The sequence below is a fragment of the Plasmodium fragile genome (assembly GCF_000956335.1).
Source record: "Plasmodium fragile strain nilgiri unplaced genomic scaffold supercont1.57, whole genome shotgun sequence".
Classification (NCBI taxonomy): domain Eukaryota; phylum Apicomplexa; class Aconoidasida; order Haemosporida; family Plasmodiidae; genus Plasmodium; species Plasmodium fragile.
This window is the reverse complement of record NW_012192637.1, coordinates 102,135-115,418: the sequence shown is the minus strand read 5'-3', so window position 1 is coordinate 115,418 and position 13,284 is coordinate 102,135. Positions and strand designations below refer to the sequence as shown.

The window sequence follows — 13,284 nt, the reverse complement described above, 5'->3', positions numbered from 1 at the left end:
CATACGTGAGGGGGTGGGGGAAACAAATCAGACTCCGGTTATGAATCAACAGAGTTATTGATATGCGTAACTCCGTTTTACAAAGACGTTAAGGCAATAGGAAAAAATTGGGTTATTCCCCCTGCACATACTTTCATAGCATTCCGATAGTGCAAACAGAGGGGCAAGAAAGAAAGAGGCATGCTAAACATGTGCACATTGAATTATACCTCAGTGTTTTCTACTTGCGTTCCCCTTTTGAGCAATCCATCATCTCGCGTTAGGTTCGTTCCTTATCAGGGGTGCCCCAGTTGGTGCCGCCTTAACAAAACGGTTTTGTATGATAGCACATACTTCTGATCCTGGCGGGGCGCCAACAGTTGTAGACACACTACCGTCAAAGCGGCTCCCCCCTCTGTTCTAATCGTGACAGGGGGGCTGATTCTTTGCCCTCCAGAAGTAGCGCTCGGGCAAATGATCATCCAGAAAGAGGTTTTCTTTTTCATTTATTTTGCAAAAGAGAGAAGTGAATGGGCCTCCGTTGGGCACTTTATTTTCGACGTGGCAAAATGTTATGAACGGTTCATAGGTTTTTAATTTTTCTCTTTTTTTTTAATTTTTACCTTTTTACCTTTTTAATTCTTTAATTTTGCCTTCATCAAACCTCTTTCTCCCCATAGCAACCAAAATAGGGCGAGATACATTTAGCCACATTGCTCCATTAAGGAGGAACTCTTAAATATACGAACGCACACACAAACACATGTGTTTCTTTTTTTTCTTTGCGGGGCCTTCGGCGCTGTATCGTAATTATTTAAAGGGAAAACGGTTTAAGTCATCACACAAAGGGGTGTGCAGGTGAGCAAAATGCGGAAAAGGGCGCAAAGGAGGGGGCGATTAATATTTTCACAAAAAGGTGCCCCCTTAAAAAGTTAAGACAAGTACACATGAAAATAAAATCATGAACGGTGAACTTCAAGCGGTCAGCAAAAGTGCGCCGACTAGAGGCCGAAGTTTTCTCCTTCAGGGGAGGGGAAAAAAAAAAAGAGAGGGAGAACAAAATATCCGCTTTATAATATATGACAAGTACAAAATATGGAAACGTGTATTTTTATGCGATGCAAAAGGGGGGTGACCCCCCCCCCCCCTACTATGTTGTGTCCTGTAACACGGTTTGCTTTAAAATTCATCAATTAAAGCAACGAAAGCTTGTTCACCAAGCATGCAAGTCTTCATCAATCCGTACTCATCTGTCTGAATCTTCATATAACCCTTTTCTCCCCATTTCTCTCCCCAAGAATTTTTGAGCAAATAGTAGTATCGTTTTTCATACCCTCGGCTCATGGCATCATACATTAATTCCATACCGTAACCAACAAGTACGACAGCATGGTTGGAGGAAATTGCACAAGAGCCATCAAAGAGACCTCCCTCATAGAAAGCAAAATCATCATTAGCAGCAATGCTTACACTGATGGGTCCTAAGAATTTTATGGCTTCTTTAAATCTCATTTCAGGAATCTGTACGTAGGTTGTAATCTTATACTTGTTCTTGCATCTATCAATGTCACAAAGTTCTGGAGTTACATCTACATAGGGGTAGTCCTTTTCTTTGCAGATGCCTCCCAAATCGATCATGTCCTCAAAGGCATTCATGAGGGTGCCTCCTTCGCATCCATGGTTTCTGAAGGAGCAATCGACCATTTCTTGTGGACTTAGGGAGACTAACTCCTTTTTCCTAATTGCGTATTGTGACTCTACAACTCCTGTTGTGCTAAAGGCCCAGCAGGCACCACAATTCTTCTGGTCCTTCACAGGTGCCACGGCGTTAAAGTCTCTCCAGTCATGGTTCACGTAATCAAAAGTACCATCCTTTGGTTTGTACTTATGAATTACTTCATCGTAATCAGCCATGCGTGGTAATCCCTTAACACCTGACTTAAAGTCGAAGGTGTTCAGAGTCAAAAATTTCTTCTTAAACTCTTCAAAGGAAAGATCACCAAAATGGTTTATTCCTTTTCTGTACATGGAAGTTCCTTGACTGTTGTGTGCCTTAATCTTGGCCAAATTTTCTGCAAAAGCGAGGTATCTTTGTTGCATCTCCTCTGGCGTCTTGTATTCCTTTCCGTGCTCCTTAATGAAGAGGTAAAACGAATTGACATTCTCCAAATTGGTCATCAAAAATTGGGTGTCAATAAGAGGGTTGACTAATTTTGGTTGGGGTACCATCTCTTCCTCATGTGAATTCTTCCTATATGGACTAACACCACAACTATTGCCTGTACATTTGTCCTTCCTTGTAAAGCGTTTGAATATGTCTGCATGGTGAGAGGACGTGTTGTCCTTCTTTTTGCCATACGCCGATAATAACTCCTGCATTTTTGATGCAATAAATTCCTTTCCATTTTTAGTTTTTAATAAAAAATTTATTATGTAATCATCGTCCACTTTCTCCCCATTTCTGTATATAATGCCTCCATTCCCTTGTGCAGATCTGGTGAAGTAAAATACGGAGCACACGACTATACAAATAACCGAGACGGACAAGATGATGAGGCCGTTTTTCTTTTTCTTCAACGCTGCCTTGTCAAAGTTGTATCCCTGCCCCATGAACGCCTTCTTTCCTGCGTTCAGGGAGTCCTGGGTACTGTACTGCATGTGGTATTCCATGTTGAATCAAAGGGGCGAAAGTGTGGGCAGAGGCGCAAAAAGTGGTAGAAAAAAAAAGGAAATGAACAAAAAAGGCGGCGGGTAGCGCAGCAGCGGAAAAAAACTGTGGCACAAAAAATATCTACAACGAGTTGTCGCTGCTTCTACACAAATAGAGCCAGATTCAAAAGCTCACAAAGGAAACAATCGTTTTAACACAGGCAAAACATAAAAAAAAACAAAAACTAACGAACGAGGCCAAACAAAAAAAAAAAAGGGAAAACCATAAAAACATATACAACAATATACAATTATAGCGGAAGTGGATGCACAAAAAAACAGAAAAAAAAAAAAAAAAAAAAGGAACAGCAAAAATGGAATGGTATAGGAAAAAGGAGTAAGGCAAAAGAGAAAAAGGTCCTCCTAAAAGAAAAAATATGTTGCAAAAAGGAAAAGAAAAGTGCAACTTTTTTTTTTTTTTTTTTTTTGGTTTCAAATAAGTTTCTCATGCATGAAAAAAAAGGTAGTTCAAATTTGTCACATGAAAGGAGAGCAGCAAAAGGGGTGCGCAAAAGAAAAAAAATAATAATAAAAATAAAATAAAAAATAATAAAATAAGAACAAATAAGTTAAACAACACCTACCACGCTACTTTCCATCCTACATGTGACATATTTTTTTGGTACAATTTTGTTTATTCGGAGAAAATGCGACGGAGGGTGACGTTGCAGGAATTTTCTCTAATTTTATTTTTTTTTCCTTTGCTATCCCTTCTACAAGGAGGGGAAAGGGCAACATGCCCGTTTGCCGACTGTTTCTAGATGATCGATCCCTTGTGTACAATTTAAAAAAAGGCACAACTCCGGCAGCTATTTTTTTTTTTTTTTTATGCTAAAAATTGTAGAACGAGCATTTTCCCTAATTCGGTCAAAAAATAATTTATTTAGGTGTGTGTTTGTGGGGCAGGGGGGAATCAAGCCGTCGCTCTGGGTGGTTTGACTCTAAAAGTTTTTCCGGCCAAGGAGAACGCAGGGTAAAGAAAATAAAGGCACATGCATGCATAGCACAGCACAGAGTAGTATTGCATATATATGTTTTTCACATGCACCGCTCAGCGGAACGCCAAATTTGTTCTTCCTCGGCGTGGATACATGATACAGTTGTATGTTGCATTTATCCTAGAGCGTTTCACGTCCTCGCTTTTACGACAGCACTTTAATCTCTGCCTCTTGCGGTGCGTAGAAATTTCCAGTGTGAAAAGAACAAAAAAGGAGCAGCAAGTTAGAGTAATAATCTCCTGCGGCACATTTGTAAATACGTGCTACACGATCGCATTAATATCCGTTGTAGATATTACCTGCTCTCCCCTTTTGTGATATTAAAAAACAAAAAAAAAAAGGGGGGAAATTTCTAGCGCTACTTCCCATAATGGCATACGGGAAAAAAATAGCACGGTCAATATGTAGTTACTGTACACAATTTTTGGAACCATTTTTACTTTTTCCTTTTTTTTCTCCATCCAGTATTAATTATACACAAAAACAACGCAGCCAAGGAGAGAAATGTTTAAACAACACTGTATCGCCTCGGTGAGGAAATCCTCTTGGAGTTAACATATTAATCTTGTTAATGAAGAGGGACAAAGGGGGTTGTTTCGTTTATACCGCCATGGATTCGTACCCAACTTTTGCAAAGTCGCCTTTTGGCGGAAAACATATCGCTGCGGGGTGAATGCCGAATCTGTGCGCTTCCACGCTAGAAAGTGTAAACACCCTTTTTTCCTTAACATTTTCATAATCGTAACAGTTTAGGGTGTTCTATCCCTTTAGAGAAAAAAGAAAAAGAAAAAAAAAAAAAATTCTAAGCATATGATGCTTTTTCAATAAGGGGTGTAACAATAACGCTACATATATATAAAATTGCACATGCCACTTTTAAAGAAGGCATATTTATTAATTGGCCTCCTTCCAAATGACACATGACAGCGTGCGCGGAATTTATAGAGAAAAATAGAAAGAGACAAGAATGAACGGGTAAATTGTAGAAAACCAAGGGACGGAATAAATAAACCCTGAGGCGAAGGGGTAAAATCTCGGAGAGTATTTTCAAAACGGAGGGACAGCTGGTGGAAACCCCCAGGGGGTATAGAGACTCCTCGGGAAGGGAAAATCTGTCTCACGCAATTTCCATCCATTAAAGATGTGCTGTAAAGGTACTTCAATTCATGCAAGCGGTGCTGCGTGCGCACTTGTGTGTGTGGAGACTTCTTGGTGGGGGTGTCCATAGGCAAAGTGTGGGGATATCATTTTTCAAATGCGTAATTGTCATCGCGAATAGCCACTAATCTGCACAGCTACCAGATCACGGAGCAGTGAGATTGTCCTTTTCTTGGCTCCCACCCCTCCCCTCCTTTCTTTCCTACATCAACCTTTATTCCACAAGAACAGCTAGGGCCTCCAGGCCAAGGGAACACGGCTTTCTGTATCCATTTATGTCGGTCTCCATTCGAATGAATCCTCTCTCTCCCCATGAGGCTCCCCAGGAATTCTTAATAATGTAGTAGTAGTGTGTCTTGGTGGTATTGGTATCAGAGTCGTAAATATCTTCAACTCCAAAACCTACTAGAATAACAGCATGGTTCGTCTCACGGCCACATTCTCCATCAAAAATACCTCCTTGGTAAAAGGCAAAGTCATCACTTACAGCCACACTAACACTTAAGGGTCCCAGAAATCTAACGGCCTCTTTAAAATTATATTGAGGTACTTCTACAAAGGTATTAATTTTGTATTTCTTTTCACAACTCTTATATTTGCACATTTCTGGTACGTTCTCGACATATGGATATTCTTTATTTTCACAGAGTCCTCCCATTTCAATCATGTCCTCAAAGGCTTTTATGATGTTACCTCCATCGCAGCCATTGTTCTGACGAGAGCAGTCTACCATTTGTTGCTCACTTAAGGATACCAATTCGTTTTTTCTAATTGAGTATTGTGACTCCACAGTTCCCACGGTACTAAAGGCCCAGCAAGATCCACAATCGCCTTGGTCCTTTACAGGGGTTACACCCTTGTGTAGTCTCCAGTCATAATTGGTACGATCGAAGGTAGCATCCTTTGGTTTGTATCTGTCAATTACATCCTCGTAGTTGGACACTATATTTAGCTTTCCTTTATACGCCTTTAAATCTGAGCTTTTCAGGGTCAAATATTTCTTTTCAAATTCTTCAAAGGACATATCACCAAACTTATTCATTCCTTTTTGGTACAGAACATTCTTCTTGCTGTTGTGTGCCTTTACCTTTGCGAAATTTTCTGCAAAAGCGAGGTATCTTTGTTGCATCTCCTCTGGTGTCTTGTATTCCTTTCCGTGCTCCTTAATGAAGAGGTAAAACGAATTGACATTCTCCAAATTGGTCATCAAAAATCTGGAGTCGGCAAAGTTGATGTTCACATTTGTAGGCACTTTAAAATTTCCATGCTTCTGTTGGTTAATTGTAGCAACGGAGGTGCTCTTCGCTTCAGTGGATTCCCGTCTTGCTTTATTCAAGTTAACATCCTCATCATATGAAGATATTAATTCTTTTAATTTGGACACAATGAATTTTTTTCCACCTGGGCTTTTCAATAAACTAGTGATAATAAAGTCATCACTGTTGCTAACTCCATATGTGGTATTGTCCTGGGGTTCATCATTGGTGTTCTTGTCCATGCGTGTAAAATAAAATGCAGATCCAGCTAACAGGCCTATAACTGATACGGATAAGATGAAGAACAGTCTTTTCCTTCCTTTTCCATTTGTTTCCTTAAATGAGTTTTGTACAAAAGCCTCCTTCTCAGTTTTACCAGACTCTTTAGAGTCATATTCAACGTGATACTCCATTATTGACAAAACGAACAAGAACAAAAAAAAAAAAATACGTCAAACCTTTATGCAAAGTTTAAGCCAAATGGTAATATATATATTATCCTATACCCTTTGGGTAGTAGAGAGCTTTATGCCTTTTTGGAAAAAAAAAAAAAAAATAAATAAATAACTGCCCCAAAGTTCAGAGTACTTTATGGGGATTAGGGTTGCGCTAAAGTGGCCTTTACGAGCCAACGCTCGGGAGAATGTTTTTAAGAGAGCACGGGGAATCTTCAAAGTTTGCGCAATTTTGGCGCGCACGGGGACGCGCAGTAGTAGGTGATGTAAACAAAGACTGTTATATAATACGGCTTATGGATGTGACCTATGTTAACATGTTATTATATAATACGCTCATAATGTTATTTAGGGAAATGAAAATGGGAATAAAAATCATCGCAAAAATAAAAATTTAATTTTTGTAGTTGAAGTAAAAAAATAAGCGTAAAAATAAAAATATTTACAAAAATATAAGAGATCTTAAAAAAATAAACGTATAAAAAAAAAAAAAAAAATGCAGAAGCAAACACCACGCGCATGAAAATAAAGGCCAACAATAACCGGTGCGGCGCATCATGGTGTGGGAAGCAAAACTTGCTCATTTGAAACTTGTAACAGAAGGAAAAATATTGCACGTGCATGAAGAAGAGTGGCAATTTTGAGGTCAGCGACCCCAAGTGGGCAATTTAAACCGGTGAAACTCGGACCACACAAATTTAAAAAAAAAAAAAATATATATATATATATATATACATGTATACAACAACTGGTTGGATCTAAACCAAGTGGGTCAGAGTATAACTGTCGCGTCGTTAACTCCTCCTTGGCGGGGTGAACGCTCCTGGAAGTGGAACTACACGCCGTAATACGCACAATGAAGTGGCGTCCCTTTTATAGGCTCTTTTAAAAGTGTAAGAGCTCAATATGATGTGTGCCCCCCTTTGTGTCCTGGCGGTGGCAATTTTGTTCGCATACGAATTAGCCGTGGAAATAATAGCTCCCACGTAAAAATTGTCCCCATTGAATATATACGCACATATTGTACCCACCATACACGCATAGGCACATCATGCTCTTTGTTCCGTTCTGTTTCACATGCATGCGCGCCAGAGCAGAGCCCCACTGTGTTCTTTAAAAAAAAACAAGTCCAATAGAAAATGTAAACTGCCCAAAAAAGGACAGCCTATTTTACACCCTACCTGAACCATACCGCTTATGCTACAAGTGAGCGAAAAAAGAAAAAACAAAAAATCTGCGTAGGTCTCTTCTCGTCCATTTTGCTCCTCCCACCCGCTATACAAAATTTCATAGGAGTGACATATAAGGTGCATGTTGCCCCTGAAAATATCCCCCGCGTCATACACATATAGGCACGATATTCTAGCATTTTTGTTCCACAGGAAAAAAAAAAAAAAAAGAAATACAATTGAAGGACACTTCGTTATAAATTTATGTTTCACAAATTTTGTGCAAAGGTTTGGTCGCTTCTGGTCCTTCCCTACGTCCTTGTGAATATACGAGCACAAAAGTGAATTCCCCAGAAAGGTCACACCGCGTGCGCACTCACACACTGTTACATACGTTATTTTTGTACGTGGTAGATTGTGCCACCTAAGGGAAGGATGCTCATGGTCAACATTTAAAGCAAGTCCCCCTTTTGCAGCAAAGCCCCGTTTACACCAATGGAGAGTGCATAAAAAAAAAAAAAAAAAAAAAAAAAAAAGCGACTTGATGAAGTGTAAATTTTTTTGGTCAGCACGCAATAGTAGAGTAATCACCTCTGAGCGGCTGTTTTAATTTTTTTTTTCTTCCTATTGAACAGTTCGAAGGGGTATCTAAACAAGATAAGCAAAGGAGTGTAATTTTTCCTTTCCAATGTGCTCATTAAAATTCCAGCGCATAACTCCATAGAAGTGTACCTCTCCCCGGCTGCGTCACCAAATGGGGTGCTTCCCAAGCAGTAAATGGGACAACGCGTTTACCACTCCGCCTGGGATACGTTCCCTGTGCGTGCATAAACATATGCCTAGGAAGATATGACTCCATACACACACCTATGGACCGCGCGCTTAAGTGTATGCAAGGCGGGAAACAATCCACTACTGCGGAAGGCCCCTTACATATGGCTGAAGAAATGCTTGCATGTAAGCCCCCTATGTAGAGATAGAAAGAGCTCACTGTGCCTTACGCAAAGTGGGAAAAATGCGCTCCTGCGTAAGTCAGGGACAAACGATGCGACCCCTACTAGTGCGGTGACACCCCAAGGGAACGAACAGGCCAACTTTATGCAATATGTTTTTAAGTGGGGAATAGGAAACAAGTTTCGCTCGGATCCTGAGAACAGGTTTGACCCCTACATAAAAGGGCGGAAAAAAAAAAAATCAGCACATGCACACATTCCTGCTGGACCCCGACATGTTATTAACAAATGGTAGAGTGCAGACCATCCATCAGTGTACAACTCCACCGCCCCTCACCCGGTATGCTCATCCCAATTTAGGTTTCACCCCGTGCACCTTCGCCGTGCCAAAGAAGTTACCATCAGGAAAGACTACTTCGATTCAGTCAATGAAAATATAAAGTACGAACAACTCAATGAGCAGTGGGAAGTGTTCTGGTTTGAAAATAACAAACTGAATGCGAAACCTTTCCCTATTAAAAAGTATGGGATAGAATCAGCCAAGAGGGAGGCCATCAAATTTTTCGAATATTTAAAGGTAAAAAAATGGAAAGGTCTTTTTGTCTCTTCTCTTTTCCTACACAACTCCCGCTTTGTGTATTGTTCTACACACGATGGGTCATTAATTGGACATGCTTTTTTTTTTTCTTATTTTCTATAACTGTTGGAACCTCCCATCATTTGTGCATTTATTTTATTCACCCTTTTAGGACAACAAGCGCATTAATGACAGGCCCCATTACGAGTCTGGCGTGGAAGGTAGGTGCAACTCCGCTTCACCTTTCAAGGGGTCCCCCAATGACCCATGCGTGTGCGCACACATGTGCTTCATTCTACACATGCTTACTTACATACCTGCACGCCTTTCCACATACAGGGGTCCATTACGATGTCGTAACAAACTGCTGGGTGGCATTCTACCGCCAGAGAAACTTCCCCGTGTGCAGGTCCTTCTCAGCCGAGTATCACGGGTTCGAAACGGCCAAAAAGTTAGCCATAGAGAGAGTTAAGAAGTGCAAAGGGTGACGTATTAAAAAGAGGCTTCATTGACGAGCTGGCTTCTTCGTGCCAAGAGATGAGGGAACCATCTCATAATTGCACCACGTAGAAAATATTGTGTAACCGGTGGAGACCATACTTTTGAATAATGTTCATTTTGATCTCCCATGCCTACTCTGAGTTTTTCCCCCCATCTTTTTAAACATGGAAAAGAGGACCTACCCAGATGGGCACGGAGATAATATGTGAGGGGGGTTAAAAGGACACGATAATAACACCCCCCTTCAACCTCATTCTGCATGAAGTGTTGACCGTACAACTGTGTACGCATACCGTTGTTTGTAATTATTCTTTGTCATTCGTTTTTTTTTTCCCTCCTTTTTACATTCTAATAGCTTCATTAACTTCTAATTTTTTGTCCTTTTCTCCTTTAACGTTTTTTATGTATCCTTTTAAAGTTATATTTAAAATAATAAAAAAAAAAAGGGAGGAATATGCCATAAAACGGCCATAGCGCCACAGTTCGCAAGTAACAAGCGCACACAGGCAGAACTCGCTAAATGCTATGTGTGCATGGTGCATCTTACAACACACCCGACTTTGTGACGAGGACTCGTTTTAGAGGAGTCCCCGAATCGGTGCCCACCGCTTCAATCTGAACCAACTTGTCCAACCCATCAATTACTTCCCCAAAGACAACGTGCCTTCCGTCTAGCCAAGGGGTCGGAATGAATAAAATAAAAAACTGACTTCCATTGGTATTTTTCCCTGCATTCGCCATGGACAGCATGCCCCTTTTAGTATGCTTTAACGTAAAGTTTTCGTCCTTGAATTTCTCTCCATAAATGCTCAAACCACCCATTCCGTTAAAGTGCGTTATGTCGCCACCTTGTGCCATAAAATTCGGAATTATGCGATGAAAAATCGAATTCGTGTAGTTCAACATTTTACCATTCACTACTGTTCCTTTGCATATGCTGACGAAATTTTCCACCGTCTTTGGGGCTACTTTTCCGTACAGCCCGAACGTTATTCTCCCGATCGGCTTGTCATTTATGCTTATGTCGAAGTAAGTCTACGCAAAAAAAAGAAAAGAAAAGACGTGTGAACGGATCAGCCAAAATAACAATGGTTAGCAAAAAAAAAAAACAAAAAAAAAAATATGAACGCGTTCGGTAAAAACGGAGTGGCTAGCTGAAAATTGTATGTAGGTAGGCTAAACAGTACAGTTGTTAAGAAAAAAAAATATGAACCGTTCATGCAAAAAGTGGAGTGTATGGCAAAAATATATGAACGGTCAAGCAAAAGCGAGGTTGTCCAAAGAGCCCACTACGTTCCCTCATCAAGTGTACCCAGACGATAAAGGGATTGTGGCATTGAAAGGAAGCGTGCCACTATTCTCCCCACACATACTCTGCCCTTACCTTATGAGTGATTTCATGGTTCTCAGCCTGAATGCAACTCCTTTGCAGTAAAAGGAATAGGGCCAAAAGGGTCGTGAGCTAACAAAGGGAAGTAAGAGGCGAATTTTGAGGTAAACACAAGGCACAAGGGACTATTCACTCTTTACTCATTTTTACTCTTCCCTCTCGGACTCACCAGTTTGTTCATTTTGGAGGATGTTTGTTTTTACTTTTCCTTTATATAAAGATATGACCAGCTGACTGACTGTATGGTGACTACCTAGGATGCATAAATATTTTACTAAGGCTAATTCTGCCGATTAGTCAAGAAAGGAAAAAAAAAAAAAAAAAAAATTCAACCTCCTGCATTACACTACGTATATATATATTTTTTACTTTTTTTAAGGGGTACACATATGTTCGCTTCCTTCCTTTGCTCAATTTTTATAAGGTCCTCCCCATGCTACAAGCCGGTGGAGGAGCAAATGCTGTGAACGGCGATTCACTTTTAAGGTGGCTCATACATTTCGGGGTACGCGAACCAAATATACGTGCTACGTGTGTCACACTTTTCTTTTTTTTTTTTTTTTTTTTTTTTTCCTCTGCAGGGGTACACCTTTTTATCGCGGTTTAACTGACACATTTGAAGCTCCCGTTGGAAGATCCAATTTAGCCAAAAATATGAACCCCCTCATTTACCCATTCCATTTGTTATTCATGCTACGGTTATAACTTACGTAAGCAATTAAAACGGGTGTGTCCCTGTGTACATGTTTATGTACGTGTGACCATACATATACAAGTCTGCAACGTGCCGCAGCGTTCGTTACGCTTCACCGGGGCACACTGATAGGGGGGAGGGGAAGAACAACAGGAAGGAGTTTACTGCCTAGTGATGTAGTATTTATCCTTAGTCGCCAATGACGGCACGGAATTCTTTCGTGAGGAACAACATTGTAAAATTTTTTACAAGAAGAAGAAAAGGTTGCTTAAAAAGGAAAATGTACTTTTGGAAAAAATATATATATATACATGCGTTCAAGCGTGCAGTTGTCTATACGTATGAGTGGGGCACATCAATTCGCGAGAGGCAACGTCGTTAATTGAAAATGTTTGGTGGTCAGCTACCTTCGCGTTTAATGATCATTCTCTTTCGGAGTGAGAACTTCTCACACTGCACACGCGGAATGGCCACCATTTGCTATGGGCTGGATAGAACGGAACGCGTAGTGCTCGTTAAGGCGGATGGTGGTTTTATGTGCCGAGTTTACGCGTTGATCGTGTACCTTATGCGCTTTACCTACCGCAAGGGGATACGTTGCTGTAACCCCCTTGTAGCTCTCCACATCGCATGTCGTGCTTTCTTCATATGCAAAGGACTTTTGCAAAGCAGCGGCGAATTTAAATTCTTTCCCTTTTTTTCGCTTAACTTTAACTCTTCTCGAAGGTTTTTGTCTAACTGTAGCTCCAACTGTGCATAGCCAGCTTTGCGTCTGCTCCCACTTGATCTGTGGTCATCGCTCGGCACAGCTGCGCTCCTTTATATAAGGCCTCTGCAAGTTGGTAATTTCCCCAATTTTGCTGCCTCTCTTGTCGTAGTGTATCGTGCAGGAGCAGCGGCGACGTAATCGTGGAGACGCTTCTTTCACTTTATGTCCCTACCATTTTGCCCCTCACTTGTACGCTATGTTTCCTATTGGGGAGTTTTCCTCCGCTGGTTAATTTGTTTCGTCCCACAGAATCGCGTCATTGTATGTCCTCTAATTCGGTGTGTACCGCGATGGGGACAATTCCTGACGGTGAATTGCAACCCCATTAACAACGCGGACAGAAAAAAAAAAAAAAAAAAAAAGGGCTACATTGGTGGAGGAAAGGACAAGCAAAAAAAAAATTATTCTCACGCAATTAGTCCAAATACACACACATTTGTGTAACCCACTTGTGATAAAACTCGGAAAAAGGAAAAACTCATTTTTGTTTAATATCCCAAGAGTTAGAATTCCGCGATGCATACTGAGTAAAAGCACGCTGCAACATATTTTTTTTTTTTTTTCACGTTACAAAAGGGGAGGCGAAATTGCTATCGTTTTTTGCCAAATGTTTGATTTGCGTCCATGTGAAGTTGCTCTGTTATTCTCTGTTTTGCTTTGCCTTTTTTTTTTTTTT

At 40.6% G+C, this 13,284-nt stretch overlaps 4 protein-coding genes across 4 annotated transcripts; 1 reads left to right on the top strand and 3 right to left on the bottom strand.

Moving 5' to 3' along the window:
- Positions 1-1,158: 1,158 nt before the first annotated feature.
- On the bottom strand, positions 1,159-2,649 carry AK88_04248 (uncharacterized protein; the record flags this gene model as incomplete). Its single annotated transcript, XM_012481858.1, has 1 exon — positions 1,159-2,649. The coding sequence occupies one exon, from the start codon at positions 2,647-2,649 to the stop codon at positions 1,159-1,161; it is 1,491 nt and encodes a 496-aa protein (XP_012337281.1).
- A 2,409-nt stretch (positions 2,650-5,058) lies between these two features.
- AK88_04247 (uncharacterized protein) lies at positions 5,059-6,513 on the bottom strand (the record flags this gene model as incomplete). Its single annotated transcript, XM_012481857.1, has 1 exon — positions 5,059-6,513. The coding sequence occupies one exon, from the start codon at positions 6,511-6,513 to the stop codon at positions 5,059-5,061; it is 1,455 nt and encodes a 484-aa protein (XP_012337280.1).
- A 2,226-nt stretch (positions 6,514-8,739) lies between these two features.
- On the top strand, positions 8,740-9,742 carry AK88_04246 (uncharacterized protein; the record flags this gene model as incomplete). The annotated part of the gene is made up of 4 exons (XM_012481856.1): positions 8,740-8,784; positions 8,973-9,254; positions 9,427-9,475; positions 9,594-9,742. The coding sequence occupies 4 exons, from the start codon at positions 8,740-8,742 to the stop codon at positions 9,740-9,742; spliced, it is 525 nt and encodes a 174-aa protein (XP_012337279.1).
- A 556-nt stretch (positions 9,743-10,298) lies between these two features.
- On the bottom strand, positions 10,299-11,640 carry AK88_04245 (uncharacterized protein; the record flags this gene model as incomplete). The annotated part of the gene is made up of 4 exons (XM_012481855.1): positions 10,299-10,790; positions 11,140-11,179; positions 11,296-11,431; positions 11,625-11,640. 4 exons carry the CDS (start codon positions 11,638-11,640, stop codon positions 10,299-10,301), a joined length of 684 nt encoding a protein of 227 aa, XP_012337278.1.
- Between the last annotated feature and the right edge of the window lie 1,644 nt (positions 11,641-13,284).